Source organism: Centruroides vittatus, unplaced genomic scaffold (genome assembly GCF_030686945.1).
Source record: "Centruroides vittatus isolate TY-2023 unplaced genomic scaffold, ASM3068694v2 contig_272, whole genome shotgun sequence".
NCBI lineage: Eukaryota > Metazoa > Arthropoda > Arachnida > Scorpiones > Buthidae > Centruroides > Centruroides vittatus.
The window spans coordinates 660559-679897 of NW_027121732.1; the positions used below are offsets into that span (position 1 = coordinate 660559).

Sequence of the window (19339 nt, forward strand, 5' to 3'; positions counted from 1 at the left end):
AATTATAACGAATTCAAAAGTAATCTTCTGAACAGTTTTTGAATTTAAAACAAATGCAACAGAACAACTGTTCAGAATATTAATTTTAAATTTGTTCTAATTTATATTCTGTTACATCATTCTAAACCATTTATTCTAAGATTTTAAGCCAAGGATGGTCACATTTTAACTGAAAACATTTATTTAATTGAAAGTTGGCTTTTGGAAATTAGTTTTATTAATTATATTTCTTAAATAAATTCTACTAATTGAATCAAACGACAAACATTTACAAATTATATTCAGTTAACAGTAACTTTCTTAAATTTAACATTTACGTATTAAGATAAGTTTTTCCGTTATTCTAAAAAAAGACATTTAAACTTTGTACATTACATTTGAACCATTTTTTTTTTTCAGCATTAGTTGAACTTCTGGATGCCCAAGATAGACCTAGTGATGCAATGGAATATCCTTTTTATTTTGTTTAATGTATATATAAATATATTTTAAAAATTTAAGTTAAAACTTATTTATATTAATAAATTTAAAAACTTGTAATTGTGTTTGGAATATATAATTAAAAAATTGAAAAATTAAAAGAAACTGCAATAAAGAAAGCAGCATAGAATTATTTAAGACAAATTCATGTGAGATATTGCAGTAATTTTTTTTTACTATTAAATTTCTTATAAAAAAGTGATATTACTACTACTCTACAGACATGCAAAGAAAATAGTGTCTACGTGCATGCATAAAAAGATCAAGAAATAAAACGAGATGTTGTAAGATGAGAGAGAAGAAAAATACAGTCACTAATGTATATAAACTTATGGGATTGCTCTCATTTTCTTTCATAGTTTTATATGGATGTTTGCCATTACATAAGGATGGAAAAGAGAAGAGATTTATATAACTTTATGTTGCAGTGTGTCTTGCAATTTATAATTCTAGGGAGAGACCTGGTTGGGCTGACATGCATTGGCTTCCCAAGCCTTAATGCCTGAAATAAGTTCCAAATACATTGTAAGAACAGAGCTGCAGTCTCAAAGGTAAAATGATTGACTTTGGCTGTGTAAAACTTTGAAAATTCTCAGTATAGTTAAGTGGAGTTGTAATTCCTAGTGATCAGAGGATGCAGGCCAGAGAGAGAAATGCTGCAAGTAAACCAAGGACACATGAGACAAGAGATTGCATTTGCATTGGTTTAACAAATGTGTTTGTGTAATTTCTTTCTCTTTTTACAAGAATTAAGAGTAAATGCTTGTTTAATTGTAAAGTTGATGTATGTAGTTTCTGAGCAAATCATAAACAATAACAGTTAATGAGAATCCAATAGCATTAATAAAAGAAGAATGAAAATAACAATCTTATTACAAATAAGTAAATATTTTATGGAACAATTGCAGCTCTGAATGACATGGTTAGGACTGATATCAGAATTGTAGACCATATTCATAGGAGTAAAAAGTGAAAGGAACCACACCTCCACACTTGACCCTTCAAGAGATATTGCCCCTGAAATCAGCTTATGGAATTTTGGAGACCCTCAAGAATGTGATTAAAATTTAAAAATGAATTTTCAGAACTATTTCTCAAAACAATGCTAAAAATTGCCAGTTTTTTACCTTACTAAAGACATCTAAAAGCTCACAAAATAAAAGAATTGCCATCGTTTAACTAGTTCCAAGGTGCAATCAGTCATGTTGCATGCTCCATACTATTTATTGCATGTTTATCAGGCAGCCCAGCCCTATGATCAGATACTCTAATGATATTTATTAGTAAAGAATAAAGAAAAGCTCAATTTATTACAGTGGTCAACTATTTAAGCAACATAGTTTGGACATGCTCAGCAGAAATAAATTACAAATTTTTATGACCCCACCTAGGCATTTTCTGAGAGAATATTTTTAATAACAGATTTTCAGCCTATCCCTATAGGCCATGAGGTTTCTAAAACCATTTTTAGAAAATGTTTCACGAATAGAACATTCCATTTAAATTTTTAACCAATGAGGTATTTTAAATACAAATGTAAATTGAAACAAATTAAACCTTATATTTTTCATAAGTTATTTATTTAACAATAAATAAAAATAAACTAAAAAATATACAAGGTTAACAAAACACAAATAAGTATGCAAATAAGAAAAATATATACTTAGAAACAGAGTATTACACATAAGCCAAATATACCGTATTTTACGGACCATAAGACGCACTTTTTTCTTTGAAAAATTGCTTCCAAAATTCAGGTGCGTCTTATAGTCCGTAAAATACGGTAATTATAGGGGACACATAATTCAGGGGTTTTTATGTCCAAATCTGAATTATGTGTTCCCCTATAATCATATATAAAAATAAATAAATGCTTACTAATAGCATGCCAGTATGTCAACTTGTGCTTCCTGACAATAGGCATCACACAGTAATCTTGGTGCCTCTTGTTAAGAAGCCCATTGTATTTTTGCACTTCTTGGTGAAGTTTTATTGATCGAAAAGAAAACAATAGAATTTTCAATGACTTTAATAAGGATGTTGTGTCTCAGCTGTGACCAAACATCACCTCAATGTGTAAACCTTCACTTCCAGGCTGGATGTTCTATAGGTGGATGATTAAAATATTTGGTACAACTTCTGCCGGGAAGTTGCAATCTACCACTATGAGCAGGTCCATACTATATTTGTGTGCAGAGATGGTGACTGGCTCCTGCTTCGCCCATGAGTGAATCATCTCAGTATCTGTAGAATACAAACAAAAAAGATCACATATGTTATATTACTTCATATGATCAAAATACAGAAGCACAGAACATAGGGCAGAAGATGATAAACTGAAGATTCTGCAAGTACAGTACATTTCATGATCAACTCGGATATCATAGTTTTCAGCAGAACTGAGCACCTTCAAAAAAGTGTCTGTGCAAGTGAGACTGGTGCACATGGTCCACCAGATGGTCCATTCAGTCAAGCTACCAGTCCATTTCGCTCCTTTTCTTTTTAGCTTTACACAGCAATAGACATGAAATGAACTTGAAAAAGTAGCACAACATAAGCCCAGCATGATTGGTCTGAAGTGGCTATTAATGAATACTACTGGTTCATGTGTTAAGTTTGGAAAAGTTAACTGCAAATGAGCAATTATTTATTGTGATATCATCACAATGCTGGGCTGGAATTTTTAATCATATTCTTAGCCTATATTTTAAATTGAATAAATTATGTTTTCCATCTCAAATTTGTAGTGTATTGCCCCTGTACATCATACATTTCCTGATACATAGATGACTGGCATGATTGTTGTTAACTTCATTCAGGGGAAAATTTTTGAATTGAATTCACATGACTTATGTTTCAAACTGGAAATTTGTATATAATTAATTGGGGCCTTATGCCTCTAAGCTTTCCATATCTGGTCTTGACTTCCATCTAACTAACCCCGTTCTCGAGATTAAGGAAGGATAGATGGATAACAATGGGAATTTATAGGTCTACAATTCTTTCAAATTGCAGTCCAATGACATTTGTTAATAGATAAATCAATTACTGCATACCTCTGCAGTGAGGGTATGGTGACACGAAACTGGTTAATTCTGGATGAAGCACAGGCCTCACAAGACAGCAAAATTTCTGTGGGGCCTCTGGTTGGCAAGTAGCTCTTAAATTTGTGTTAAATGTCCTGGGATCTATAATGTGAAATGCTGTTGGAATATTAAGTTAAATAGCACTGAGTGAGAACATAACAAATGATATTTAGTTGAATTTTTAGTTTATTATGGAAAGTGCATTTAATTTTAATGAAAAATAAAATTGGGATCTACCCAAATAACGAGGCAAAAATAATGCCTTTTATTTGTGAGGAATTATGCTGTTTTTTTATATAAATTTCAATTTATATATAAAAAAACACTTAGCAAGCTTACTTATTCAAATTCTATTTATGTAATTTTTATGTTAAGTTTTAAGATTACCTTAACAGAATTAAGTTTTTACGGCAACAATTAGCAGCAGCCAACCCTCATGCTAATGAAATTTCCGCACTGCAAGATGAATTAACAAAAACCAACGAACAGATAAAATTATTAATGATTGAAAATACTAATCTTAAAAATAAAGTAAGTAATATACAATTGTTAAATTACTGTGCTTGTTTTTAGTTTTTAACTTAAAGTTGTCTTTAAAGATTTAAAAGTTAAGTTTTGAATTTACGAATAGCAAGCCATTTGAAATTAAATTCTACTTCAACAAAAAAAATTGTCAAGTTATTAGAAATAGAAGGACAGTTATTGCATTCTTTCCTGCATGATAATTCAGCGATACAAACTTTTATAAATTACGTTAGTTAATATTTATAAATTGGAATGATCAAATAATACATTTTTTTTGTAGTTTCCTATGATTTGCTATAGTTAATGTTTGTTTTTTTTATGTTAAATTTGGAATATATGTACAGTACAGTGAATCTCCCTCATAATATTTAAAGCTAGTGTCATTATATGATATATATGATGATTTAAAAAAATATCGTATAATGACACTAGCTTTAAATATTATGAAGGAGCTTCAAACAGTTGTTTTTGGCCAGAAGTTTGTAAGATATTTTGATGAAATTTGGTGGAAACACTGGTTATACTTCCTTCTTAGCAACAGATTGATATTGTCAATGTGACTGAAACAGTTTATCCGTTAAGAGTTGTGAAAGATGTCACATCATTTGTAAACAGTGTCAAAATTATAAGTTTGGGCAGTGACTCATTTTCGTGGCCAAAAAAAGTAAATCTCTGCCAAAATTAATTGCCAATTAGAGGAAGTGTGTGCTGATAAAGCATTTTTGTGCTGAGCCGTAACAAAATGGTGCATGTTGGGCCCAAATGCAGGGCTGCAGAATATTTTCAGGACTAAACATTCACCTTCAACATACAAAATTTTTCTGAAAATTATTGCACATTTTTATTAACCAGTTAATTATTATTACTGTGTAGTTTGGAAAATTCAAATTCAATTGCATTAATAATTAAGTTTGCCTATCCTGTAATTTGCCACACAACACTAAACTGATAATTTTTTTTTTAAATTAATAGAACACTAAGCATGTATCTTCATCATAGGATAGCATGTACAATTATAAACTTGATGTATGTTGATTAATGGAAGTATTGAAGTTGATGGATGATCTATTCTTAGCACAGGGAGCTAATTAATGGACTTTTAATGTCCAAAAAGGCAAACTTTCATTATGTCAACAGTGGTCATGCAGTTTTTTCTGAAAAATTATTTAAGAAATGCACCAGTTTTATACAAAATGATAAAAAAGTCTAACTCAAAAAGTTATTTTTTAAATCATAAAAATAGTCACTTTAAAAATTTATTATAAAATAAAATATTTTAACATTAAATAGTGTTAGTGTTTTTTGAAATAAAAATTGATTCAGTTTTGGTTTTTCATAAAAATTGAAACCGTGATTTTGTAATTGAGACCAAGTTGTCCCTACTGCAACTACATAACTGTGTAAGTAAGTTACATGCCAATGTAATAAGCGATTGAACTGATCAGATACAAAGTAAACAATCATCCAATTTCTCTTTCAAAACAGAAGATCTTCAATTTGGTGAATTTTGAAAGTTAATGTCTAGAGACTTACTCAAGATGTTACTCAATTTTACAGTAATATTTTTGTGGCTATTGCTGTAATAGAAAAAATATATTATATTTTTACCCTGAACCTCATTTACATGATCAGTCATATTTTACACACCTGCCCGAATATTCATACCCAAGGGCACTACTGTGAAACCCTGAATAAGCTGAAAAAGACAATATTTTTAAAGATTGTTGGCCTAGAAAATTGTCATGCAAAAGGCCTTGCACTTTTGCATAACCCGATTCAGCACTTGTCAAAAAGACTGTATGGATAAAATTTAAGTGGGAGATGTGGGAACACCCTCACTACAGCTCAAACTTACACCATTGAATTTCTGTATTGTGTGGGCATCTTCCACATAAGTTAATTTCTAAATACACTGTTTAAAATCTAGTTTGACTAAGTTTTATAGGAGAGAGAATTGCTATTTTTGGACCATGTTAACGATTAGTTTCTAATTAATTTGAGTAGAGGTAGGTGGATCTGCTGCCATTTCATATTTATTTTAATAATAATTATAAATTTTTAATTTGGAAATTTCTGGAAGAAAAGAATCAGGCTGGAGTGACAGTTGAACTCACAACTTCTGCTTACAGTGCAGATGTGTTGCAATTATGCTACCCAGACTTCTTCCAATCTTTGCTTCTGAAGTATTAATTTTAGATATAATTCATATGGTCATACACAATGTCACCTGGGGATGCCTTAAATTAGTCCACAGCCTTACTTCCTGCTCTCTGCCAGCCAATGCTTTATCTCATCGTGAGGTAAAGCATTGGCTGGCAGACATACTATACATAGGTTCAGCTATGTATATATATATCAAATCTTGTGAGAACAAGAAAAAAATTTGAGATAGGTTTCAGAATATAGATTCCTACACAGTAAACAGTAATAAGTTTGATTGGCAATATTGTATTGTATTAATACAATAGCAAGTACATTACATACCAGAATTATGTATAAATAAAACATTTTTAACATACTTTAACAGAAATAGTTTGTCAATAGTTACTGATGTCTGACTTTCTTCAACTAATAAGACATAAGCCAAAGTTGTAACCAATCAGAAAAAAAGAAGCAATAGTTGCAACTATGTACTGTATTGCAAGAGATGTTTCTCAATTGCAATTTATACTATCAAAATGTAGTTACCGAGCTTTGAATTATTAATTGACACTTAAGCCGATAATTTCATAGTGTTTTTGGGGGGGAATTATTTGAAAAAGATATTGAGTTTTTAAGCTAAAAATGCAGGGGAAAGATAAATTTTGAGATAGAAGTTTTGATATAACATGTTTTAGATATACAGGTTCAATTGTGTATATATTGTGTGTGTGTGTGTGTGTGTATTATTGGGCTGGTTTTGGGCTATGTTAGCCTGTAGTAAAATTACTGTATATTTCCGCAGATAAGATGCTAGTTTAATCATAAAAAATGGCCCCCAAAATCCGGGGTCGTCTTATAGGACAGATACAAAAAAAAATTGGACTGAAATTTATATAAATTAAAACCTTTATAAAAAAAACTGAATAAACCATAATTATTTACTAGTAGAGAGTAGGGCATGTCCACAAAATAGAATAACCCATACGACGTTTTTGTGAATAGTCAAGGTAATTACCTGAATGCCCAAATCAGTGCGAACGTTTACAACAATAGCAAGGCAGAAAATAAAATTTGTTCATTCGAAAAATTATGAATAGGACACAATTCCATATACACTATACAGTATTATTATCCAGATGATCACTGATATAAACTAAATTTATAGGCCATTGATAGTTTGGGGGTCGTCTTATAGGACAGATATGTCTTATCTGCAGAAATACAGTAGAGAGTCGTTAATCGGAACCCCGGTAATCGGAATGATTTTCAGTTAAACTGTGTCGTGCTGAATCGAACGTTTTTGATACTAGATTTACTTCTAAAGTATAATTTTCATGTTTTTATATTCTTCAATATATTTATTTTGTACAAAATGCAGAAATAATTTTTAACGATACGATAGCCTCGATTATTATAAAAATTTTCGTTAGCCTTAAAATCGACGAAAATTCAACACGAAGCGACACTCAGCGGAGAAAAATTTGAACATCAGACAGGTTAATGTATTTTTTTGTACATGATCGGTAATCAGAACAAATCACTAATCTGAACAACCCCAGTCCTTAATTGATTCCGATTAACGACTCTCTACTGTATACAGTAGAATGTATTAGGCACCATAAATAATATGGTGCCTAATGCCTGTGTGGGAAGTCAGGTTGAAGAAAAGCTTTGTTTTTCACTTAGGTTCAATATTGGATTGGACAGATCTATCTGCAGGATCTTAGGATGGATTTAAGTATTTTAAAGTTTGGTTACAGGGAGGTCATAAAATGCCACTATATGTTGTTTTCCTGACACCAGCCTAGTTATAGCATTAGGCATGCTAATGTGTAGATTTGGAGAGTTTTCTGCATGGGGAGGGACCATAGGTAAGCGATAAGACGTTGATGTGGAGCTGAGTTCAAACACGAGACCATTATTAAGTAACAAACAACATTTAATAAAAACAACCAATAAAATATATATATATATATATATATATATATTTGTATTGAGAGAGTATTAAACCTTAACTTCTTCACGAGAGAGAGTATACATTTTAATGTGTAAACTACCTTGACTGGGAGGACTTGCATAGACTCTTGGTCGGCGATGAAACGTTGATGCGGCGGGGAAAACTGTGGTGTACAGTACAATTGGTGAGGAGGATGAAGATCTTAGTGAGAACTTATAGCACACAAGTTCAATATGTGGACAAGAGATTCTTATGGCAAATCTGTTATGTTAGTAGACTGTCCGGAAAGGTGGGAAAACTATTTTTTTTACTGGGCTCGCTGACCAGTGGCATAAATGGATTTGCGGTTACAATGGGATGCATGAGGGATGTGCAGAGGGAGTAAAAATACAGATGGTGGTCACAATTTTAGATAAGGTACTGTGGGAATGGAAGTGGATTTCTTTCTTTAGCAAAAAAGTGACACTGTATCTTCCCTTTTTATAAACAACTTTGAAAAATCAATATATCTTTTCCATGCTAATTAATTAAGTCCTGATTCTCACACCTACCTCTAGTTTTAAATTACTTTAGCAGTTAATAATAGTAGTAGTAATGTAGCCCAATATAGTATAGCAATTGTTTGGCTTTAATATATAACTATCAGGTTTAAGATGTTTATATTTGAGGTTACTAAGTATTAGCAAGGCCCAATAATTCAGATCATTTGGCATTAATAAAATGCTAATTTTTGACATTTCAAAGAGCAATATTCTTCTGCTATAACAATCAGTATCTGAGCCAATCATGATGTTTTTTGCTTATTGAATATTTGAATTCAAAAAAGTTAAACATAATTTTTTTCCTTTAAATCACTAATATAGTAATATTCTGGTTAGTTCTGTAATATAGTGCTTTTCATACATTTTGTTATAGGATACTTGCAACAAAAAATACCTGTAATCTATAAAATTAGTCTTTTTCCAGATCCGGCTTAGGATATGCAATAGTCAACAATAATAATTCTGACATGATTTCTTGCTATTGATGATTATTTTGTGAATAGTTATGAAGTAGATGGATAATCTTACATATATATTTAGAAACATTGTGCATCTTTGTTTTAAATTTGCTACTTATCCTAGATATACCATTGTTCTCAATTTTTTTAAATATATATTAAAATAGCATTATTAATATATATATATAGCTGTAATCTATTTGCAATTTTTGTACCACTTTGTGTTGTTTTATTAATAAGTTTGAAAATCAAAAATTTTTTAGTTGCCGCATGATCTGCATAATCTCTCTATTAACAGAATGCATTTACTCTATTGATAAAGTACCAAGTGTTTTACTACTAATAAATGTAAGTGTGGAAGTCATATATTGAATCGGTTTGTTTGAAAAATAAAGTAATGAAACATGACGCTGAAATATATTCCAAATGTAGATGTGGGTGGAAGTATCAATAGTTCCAGACAATGCTACTATATTGTTTGCCCCCATTCTCTATGCAAGACTTGATATAGCACAAAACCCATGTAATGGTTTCACTAATGTAACTGGAAATTGCTCCATATAGTTTTGATCTTTAACCCAGTGATTACCACCTATTTGAATATGCAAATGATATATATTTCATTTCAAAAGATCAGACACATGATAAGGTAGAATTAAATTGTCAGTGTTTGGCTCCATTAATCACAATCCAGATTTCTTTAGGCTGGACTTTTGCCGTCACGTGCTATCAGTACTTGAGTAATGATGACACTATTTTGTCGTATTCCAATTTAGAAATACTGTTCTGTGAATAATTGTTTGAAAAATAAGTTAGCAAGCTAGCTAAATAATTCTGTTCTACAGAATCATATTTTGGAATGCCTCATGATTGCCTTACAATCATAAATGCAAAAAACAACAAGCACATTTTTTTTAAGGCATATCATGTAGGTGTCACATATGCTAGAAACTATACAACGTATAGCTAGATAGAAGTTTTCACAGGATTTTGGGAAAAAGCTTAGCAGGGTCCCAAAATATATATTTGCAAAAATTCTTATCAATCAAACTTCCTAAAAAATTCTTAGAAAGCAAAATATTGCATGCTTTGGAAGAAAACCTGAATATTTACAATAATAATGTTCAAAGGCTGAAGTAAAACTGTCAATGTGTTAATGTAATTTTAAAAGTTAATACTTCAGATTTTATATAATAAGATTTTGAATAAATATTTGTTTTGTCAAAGTCCTAAGATACATGTTCAAGTATAAATTGTGCACATATGAAAAAACAATTTTTTAAAGGAAGCAATTATCCCAAATACAGAACATTTGCAGTGCAAGTTATTTACATTGCAAATGTCCATATTGTTGGGTATTTTGTTTTATTTTTGTTTATATATCTAATTGCATTATTGTGATCTGTAACATTTCAGTGATTGGTCGACATTCTTATTCCAAGTTTCTGATCCTAACTTAAATACCTTCTAAAACCGATAACCGGCGTGAAATATTTTTCCAAAATGGTGAACGTTTTCGCTGCCCCTCCTGGGCTCTTCCTCAGGCCAATTCTTTTTGCTGGAACTGGATTCGATAATCGAACAGCATAAATAAATGGAACGTGTTCCATTTTTTTTTTTTTTAAATTAGAGAACGTGCGGCAACCGCGTGCCGTTCTAAACATTTAAATTTCTTTTATTCCGTTGGGAAAATGATGCGCGCATCTTATGATAATTAGGTGTGACGTTTGCCAATTTACGACCTTTCTTCCAATAAAAATTGCCAAGCAGTGGATAGGTTCATTTCTTCTTTGAAATTGATGCATGTTGTTGTGCGATCGGCCTTGTAAAATTTCTCTCTTCCAAAGTTCTCAGATGTTCTTGATGTTGGGTGGCGCAGATCACTTTTGCCTCATTAAAAATCGGTGTTATATCCGGGTTAGCTGCATACGTGGACAAACGTATGCAGCTAACCTAATCGGCAAACGTCACACCTAATTATCATAAGATGCGCGCATCGTTTTTCCAACGGAATAAAAGAAATTTAAATGTTTAGAACGGCACGTGGTTGCCACACGTTCTCGAATTTTTTAAAAAACAGAACACGTTCCATTTATTTATGCTGTTCGATTATCGAATCCAGTTCCAGCAAAAAGAATTGGCCTGAGGAAGAGCCCAGGAGGGGCAGTGAAAACGTTTGCCATTTTGGAAAAAAAGCTGTAATTTGGAAAATATTTCACGCTGGTTATCGGTTTTAGAAGGTATTTATGTTTATACAACCTGGTGTGGGAGAAGCGTTAGTTTATTTCTGATCCTAAGTTTTTGAATAACAGTCAAATGCTCTATACTTAGATATTAAAGAACTCCTCGTGATCTGTAAACTAGGCCAAAAACATTAAAGTTTGAAATTACTGTATATCGCTGTTTAAGGTGATTTAGTTATTATTCAAACGAACATCAAACAAAAAAACTGGAGGAATGTACTTCATCTAACATAACCTTAATTGTTCCAGTTAATCATGTTCATACTTGTTCAAATGTTTTCGACCCAACTCCGGGTCATCTTCAGGAAATCGTTGTAATAAAATAAACCAACGTGCGGAATTGGAACGTTCAAATTGAATCCAGTCCGATTCAAATTACTATCAAACGATTAAGCTTGCTAATGGAACGATTCTCTCGTGCTATGATGATGATATGGCGCGTGAGATCTTTGTGTAAATTTGCTGCATAATTGTTAAATTAATGTCTTACGACTCAATTACCGGGTGTTTTCCCCCTCATAACAGTATTTCCACGCTTGTGATATGCTAGCTGCATCTTTATAGTTAATGCATGTGTTTTTTAATCCGGCTTTGTAAATTTCTAGTGTTTCCATTATTCTGAGCTGGTCCGTGCGGTGGGCGAGTCTTATGAGACGGGCATTTGAACAAGTATGAATGTGATTAACTGGAACAATTAAGGTTATGTTAGATGATTTAGTTATTTTTCAAAATTAAATTATAGTGCAGATAACATGTAAGAAATAGTTCTTTTGACTACTAACATACATATCAGAATTGTTCCAAAGGACAAGCAAGTTTAGCATGACAGGATTTCTGATTTTCAGCCTAATATTTTAGTGGTCCAAAAGTAATAAGAGACTGAATCACAAATAACATGTGCTTGCTGTTCAAAGTCAAGTTTAACTCCTTTTAATATAAATTTATCTTGATTTAAATGGACTTACTGTTAAAGCTATTGTTAGAGGAATTTCTTTTAATCAGCATTTGGGCATTGTTTAAATAAGATTCCTAGATCTATTAAATTTTTAAATAAATATATTTTTAAAAATTTATTGGAAATGATCATAAGAAATTATTTAATTGATTTTAAATTTGTTTTTCTTTTCAGTTACAACAATATGAGGGAAATGTAGCTGTTTAATAATCAAAATCCATAATGGAACTAAAAAAACTTAGCTATTTAAAACATTTGAAATGTTGCTAAATTATATGGAAAGTCATTTAAGAAATGTAATAATACAAAAATTGATCCAATTCAATTTTTATTTATTAGATAATTAATTTTATTATATAATTTATTATGATTTTTCTGAATTTCATTTATTGCTTTTTTTAAATTTTATTTCCTTTTGAAATTAGTTTTTGTTAACAGTTTCCATTTGTATAATAACGAAAGGGTCAATAGTACAAATTATTAATAGAAATACAATACAATATAATACAAATTGTTAATAGAAATGTTTATTTAAATAAAATGTTTACTTTGATAAAAATTGTTTTCTAATGATTAACTAATTTCATTATTTTACAACACATTTCTTTATTATATTTGTATAAGTTTTTAAAAAACAATAAATTGAAGATATTGCTTAATACTGAATTGGTTAAAAGAAATATTGTATATTTTGAATTAAAATAGTCAGTTTATTCTTCCCATTTGATAAAAATTTACTTATTTAATATACTTTCTTTTCAAAATTATCATTTTATAGAATTTCACTTTTTATTCCCTTTTTTAATGTAAATAATGTTTAAGAAGTTAGTGGTATGATCAGACAAATAATGTAATTCGGTGATTATCTAATTTTAGAAAATATTTGAGTAATTTTAAGAAACTGAACTTTCTATTTAACAGAAAAGAATGGAGAATCTGAACAAATATTAGTAAATCTTCTAGTGATTTAGAAATACTGATTGTTTTAAGGATTATCCTAATAAAAATATATTAACAACAACTTAAACAATTACAAATGAGAGAGAATCAGTCTTGAATGTAATTTTGATTCTTTTGGTTTAGATTTTGATTCTAATTTTAGGATTTAAAAAAAATCATGTTTCACATCCTTCTCGCCGTCTAATCCCAAAACCAATTCCTCTATCATGATAACTACATTAGAGGATTGCCATAGATATGTAAACTGGTGCATTGTTTTTGCTAGTGCCTAGTCTCAGTTGAAATCCATGATAGAGAATTTTACAGACATGTAATAATATATCAAATGCTATTTCTATTTTGAGAGTGAAGAAATTAGTCTGTAATTATTGTATTTTTAATTTTGTTTGGTATATGCATGATTTACCAGAGGAGTCAAACTGGCGGCACACGAGCTTGATATGGCCCGTTAAGGCTTCATATCTGCCCCCCTCCCCCGGCCTTGATGATTTTCTAATGTTTATAAGGATTTTAAAAAATTCAAACTTCTGTGTACGTAAGTCATAAAGACCTGGCAACAAATAAAGGCCCTTTTGTTTATGTACTGATTTATCGAATAATAATGAATACAGCCCGTGTCTGATAAACATATATTTGACTGGCCCTTTGCTGCGCTTGAGTTTGAGATCCGTGATTTATGGCAACTTTTACAGTTTTTGCAAACACAAGTTTTAATCACATTAGTAAGAGAGTATTTATGATGATATGTTTAGCAAAATGTTCCGCTCCATTAGGTTAAATCAATCCCAGTTCACTACAAAATTAAAAAGCTTCCAACAATTACGATTAATTTAATAAATCTTAGTGTGATTATGCATATAAAATCGTGAGCAGTATAACACACACACTATAACAGCCTATCCATCCGGACAGCTAAATGAGAAGCAGTAAAATACAATATATCTCATACTCTACAAATTAGATTCCAATTTTTCCAGTGAACCCTGGAAATTTTTCATGCATGGTCTCTCTAGATACATTTAGTTCTATCTTTCATCACCCGTTTGCCCCATCATGGGCCTGGAATAAAGAAATTGGGTGACCCGTGAGGTGCGGAAGATTGAAAAAATTATCATAAAATTGCAACAAAGTGACGTACATTTTAGATATGGAAACAGCAAGAAATATGTTTATTTTAAGAAATCGTTTAATATTTTAATAAGTACCAATTTTCCATTCTTTTAATGTCAGTCTAATTTGGACAATGTTTCTACTAAACATCTATTGACAAAAAGTTAAGCATCAAAAAGATGGTGTTGGAATTGATTGAAATTTAGTGTGAACATAGTGACGATGGCATAGTGTAATCACTCATTAATATATAGTGTATACAAAGGGTGTCATTTATAGTGTAAACAAAGGAATAATTTTCTTTGGAACAACAATACAATTTAAAGAAACCTTTACTATTATGTAGGACCACCTGCCCGAATACTTGTGGCAATATGGTTGGGCATGAAGGAATACTGTGGACAAATCTATTACATGATAGCATGCAGGCACTGTATGCTATTCTGCAATGCATTTTCTCTAGATATTGCAACAGCAATTTTAGCCCTCGCATTTACAGATGGCGGAAGCTAGCATTCCACAAATGCTCAATGGGCAATAAATCTGGAGATGGGGCAAGCAAGGGAGTGTGACAATGTGCTGAAGACATTCCTGAGATACTACCTGTGTGCAGCAGAATAATACAGCTGCAACCCTATCACGGAAAGTAACACGAGGGTGAGGATTTCCTGAACGCAAGCACCACCATGCTGTCGATGACCCTCGCACCATTATTAAGAATGGCCAATTATTGTGTGGGTTTTCAGTTTGTTATGACAATGCAACACTTGGGTGATCTGCCTGGGGCATGCCTTCCGGGAGGTCTTTTGAGGGAAACTGGCCCCTATTTAGGCGTTACAGACGTGGAGAAAACCCGGAAAACTCCACGTGGCCAGCCCTTCCGAGCGAGGCGTGAACCCACAACCGAACTCCCAATGTTCGGAGTACGAAGACCGCTTGGCCAATGGTGGGCACGTATGGGTTTTCAGTCCGGTACGCTAGCAGTGATGGCAGTGTGCTGCAAAACAGCAAAGGCAGGATTAAAATGCTCATCGATGATCGCGCTCAAATGCTGCAGTTATCCATTCCCAAACAACCAGGATTCAAACGATGTTTGGTGCTAATGGCAGGATGTGTAGTAGTCGTCACTCATACAAACTTTCTTCTTCTAGCTGCCTGCCAACATTAAGGAAAAGCAAGCTGGAAAGAAGATTAAACAAAAACGAAAAAAAATAAGATTCAGTTGGTAGACGTCTACATATGGAAATCCAATATTGCTAAAACAAAGTTGCGAGTTTATTCGCTGAGCAACGTTGCATTGACACTGTTACCTTTTAGTTAGCTTTGTACTTTCCTGCTAAATCTTTAAAAATGCCATCATGTCGAGAAGAGAATAAACCAAATTGATTGTCTTTAAATCTTGTAGTACTTAAGTCTTCAATGTGAAAGAAATTTTCATTTGTGCGGGAGGAAAAAAGAAACAATGTGCTTACTGTAATAGCTATAAAAGTATTTTGCTATATTTATCGGCAATTATTAAAAATGGTTTAAGACAAGTACTGTACAGTATGTACAAAATGAACAAGCATCAGCTTAGATCTCTCACACTAAGAATATACACTATTTCCATCAGCTCATGTTCTATAAACTACCTGACACAAAGACGAACTTTAGTGAAGTTTGTTCTAGTTTTGTAGCTGAAGTTTTGCATCCTTTTTAATAATGTTGGAGTACGATTTCAAGAAGTAATAAAAGAAGCCATAGACATCAAGCAACCTTTCCTGCTAAGGAAACTTGATGCAAAAATGCGAATTTCTCACAGTAAAACACTAACTGAAAATCAAAATAATTGCCTAAAACGTATATAGCTTTTTAAGAAAATGTTAATGCAGTGGTTCTTAACCTTGCTGGAGGTACCGAACCCCATCAGTTTCATATCAGCATTCACCGAACCCCTTTTAATTGGAAAAATAAAATATAATTTTTCAAATTCAAAACATAGGTATAATAGGTGTTCTATTGGGAAATATAGGCATATTTCCCAATAGAACACATGTTATGTAGCATTAGTTTCCGAAACCAATACGGTTTCTACGTCACGATGACGTCAGGTGGTTGACTTCCGCCGAACCCCTGAGACTGACTCGCCGAACCCCAGGGGTTCGGTCGAACCCAGGTTAAGAACCACTGTGTTAATGTGTGATGTTTTTTAACAAGACAAGGGATGGATTTAGTGGTGCTCAGGGTGCATACGCACCCCGTTATAGGGGATTTTCCGAATAAAGCAGGTTATCTCAGGTAGTAAAAGCTTTTAAGACATATTGTTTCCTTTCTTCACCCCCGCCAAAGATTTCTGGATCCGCTATGGCAGACGTGTGATTTGATTGTCTTAGGATAACTGTTAACTACAGGATGATTTCTCATAAGGGAAATTCCGCCTAAGAGAACTAGAGAGATATAGTTTTTCTTTTATGTACAGTAATACCCCGAACTTACGCGATAGGTGGGACCGAGCGATAACCGCGTAAGTCGGGGTATAATTTCGCATATAAATACATACAAATTATTTTTAATTGGGGCCGGAGACTAAAGAAAACAATCATTTAGAAAAAAATGTTTGATAAAATCTTAGATAATATATATGTATAACAAATTATTTTGATGCTTTATAAAATCTAACAAATTCGTCTGACGACTCAAAGATTTTTTTTTCTCCCGCAAAATTTCCTCGTAGCATGCTAATAATTTTTTTTATTTCTCGTTTTGTAGAAGAAATGCGCTCTTTGTTGGAGTCTATTTTCTAAAATTTGTAACCCCTTTTGAATTGAACTGAGGCCTTCTGTCAAGATAATACCGTGGCGTTTACGAATGATGCTTGAATTTAAAGATTGAGACGAATCGTCGAGATTTGAAAATCGCGTAAGTCGGGGTAGCGTAGGTCGAGGTATTACTGTATTTTAGTTTGTCTTTGCCCTGTGGACACTGAGTCTTTCTTAATTAGGATACCCGTTCGAGTTCTGCCGAGTTCCTATAATCATCGTTGTGATACCGAATCGGTATTTGCAAATGTTCCTGAACTCAACATTTTTTGACGTCAGAGTACCGAAGAGCTACAAAAGGAACCTGCTTTTCGAGTTGTTTATTCCGCGTCACGTGTCACGCTACAATTAATCAATATTCTAGTTTATTTAAAATTACTAGTCTTGGTATATATATTAATTCCATTGTATTTTAATATTCTATCCAATAATTGAATTGCACTATTCATGACTTAAAATGTTATTAATTCACTTCATTCTGCAATGAATTATTTAGAAATCGGAATTCAGTAATTGATGAAATATTGTATATATCCATTGTGAAAACCGCAATGTATATTTGTATATATTTAATAAGTCTGATAAAAGTACAGTTTTCATACTGTACTTTTATCAGACATGTTACTAACGTGTACGCATCTATACACGCCCGATGATCATTACACTCCTCTCCTCTATCGACATTTTACGAAGTGAATTTGACACCACATCTCTTAATTCTGTAGCTATATCGCTCGGTAGTTTATTAATAGTTTATTAAATAAGTAAAAAAAACAGAGTCGAAAAAATATTTAATCAAAACAATTGAAATCTTTTTCCTTTCAACAGCAGAAAATAACGACTCCGTATTGAATTTCAGAACAACAACAAACTTTCAAGGAGATTGAATGACACATCCCGAAAACGTTTCAGTATAAACTATTTTTTTTAAGATGCATCTTGAAGAACATTTGATGATCTGAAAAATATTTTATCTGATTACTTGACAATACTTTTCTATTAACGTTTCTGCGTAGTTTTATTACAAAAAATATTATATAATTATATATATATATATATATATATACACACAGTATATTTAATACAATAAATTAGCAGCACGACTCGTAAATATAGGCCTGCGTACCGTTATTTATTCCCAGTCTTAAATCCCCATTGAGTTGTTTTGTGTTATTACTTCTCCATTTTAATAAATGGTTTCGCCCACTTGACGTCATCGCATTCTTTTCTAGTGTTTTCTTCACGCGAACAAACAATATCATTAATATTGAAGCGATGGACTTTTCCCCGATCGTAACATCCTTTTATAATTTACTTTTTCCTACCTTACAATTATTTTCTTCACAGTTCAATTTTTTTAACCCCTTTATTGCCCATGCCAAATATACAAAACAATGTTGTTGCAATTGGAATTTTTCAGGACATCTGCAACATGGCTTTAGCCCTCTTGCAACATTGTTTTCTATATTTGGCACGGATAATAGAGGATGGGTGGGCCGAAGAGGGTCGGAATTTCAATTTACGGAATTCTTCGCTCCTACCTTAAATTTGTATACTTTTCAAACTTAAAAATGTAAGCTTTATGACGATAAACATAAATGAAGCTTAAGTTTAATTAAAGTTTCACCCAAGCTTTAATTAAAAATCTTTCCTATATACAAACACACAATTTATATTTTCCTTTTGAGGATATTTAATCAGAATTTTATGCACCTTTTTTTTCCCCATACAAATCATTCGAATTAGTAAAGTCAAATATAAATAAAACTTTTCAAAACTAATCTGTAATTTTTAACATAATTTTCTCATTGGAATATTCAGATAAAAGAATCAATAGAATTAAATGTATTCAAATTAGAAATTAAACAACAACAACACAATTGTAAGAATTTTATATTTATCAGATAATATATTCAAGTAAAAATTTACAAACAAAATACTTAGATAAGAACTGATGAAACTCATTTTTATTATTATAAAAATTTTAATTTTTTTTTTCTTATAATTAAACAAATTAAAAGATAAAAATTCATACTTCCCCCCCTGTTTTTAATATTTTAAAGTTCAATTTATTTTAATTAAA

General features: G+C 31.7%; 1 protein-coding gene across 1 annotated transcript in view; it reads left to right on the forward strand.

Annotated features, from left to right (window-relative positions):
* Positions 1–12632, forward strand: part of LOC136971779 (c-Myc-binding protein-like) — a 31249-nt gene extending 18617 nt beyond the window's left edge. Inside the window, exons 3-5 of the mRNA XM_067266280.1 lie at positions 400–447; positions 3967–4097; positions 12563–12632. Coding sequence (XP_067122381.1) covers positions 400–447; positions 3967–4097; positions 12563–12595 — 212 coding nt within the window. The 3' untranslated portion in view covers positions 12596–12632. The remainder of the gene's footprint in view (positions 1–399; positions 448–3966; positions 4098–12562) is intronic.
* Positions 12633–19339: the final 6707 nt, after the last annotated feature.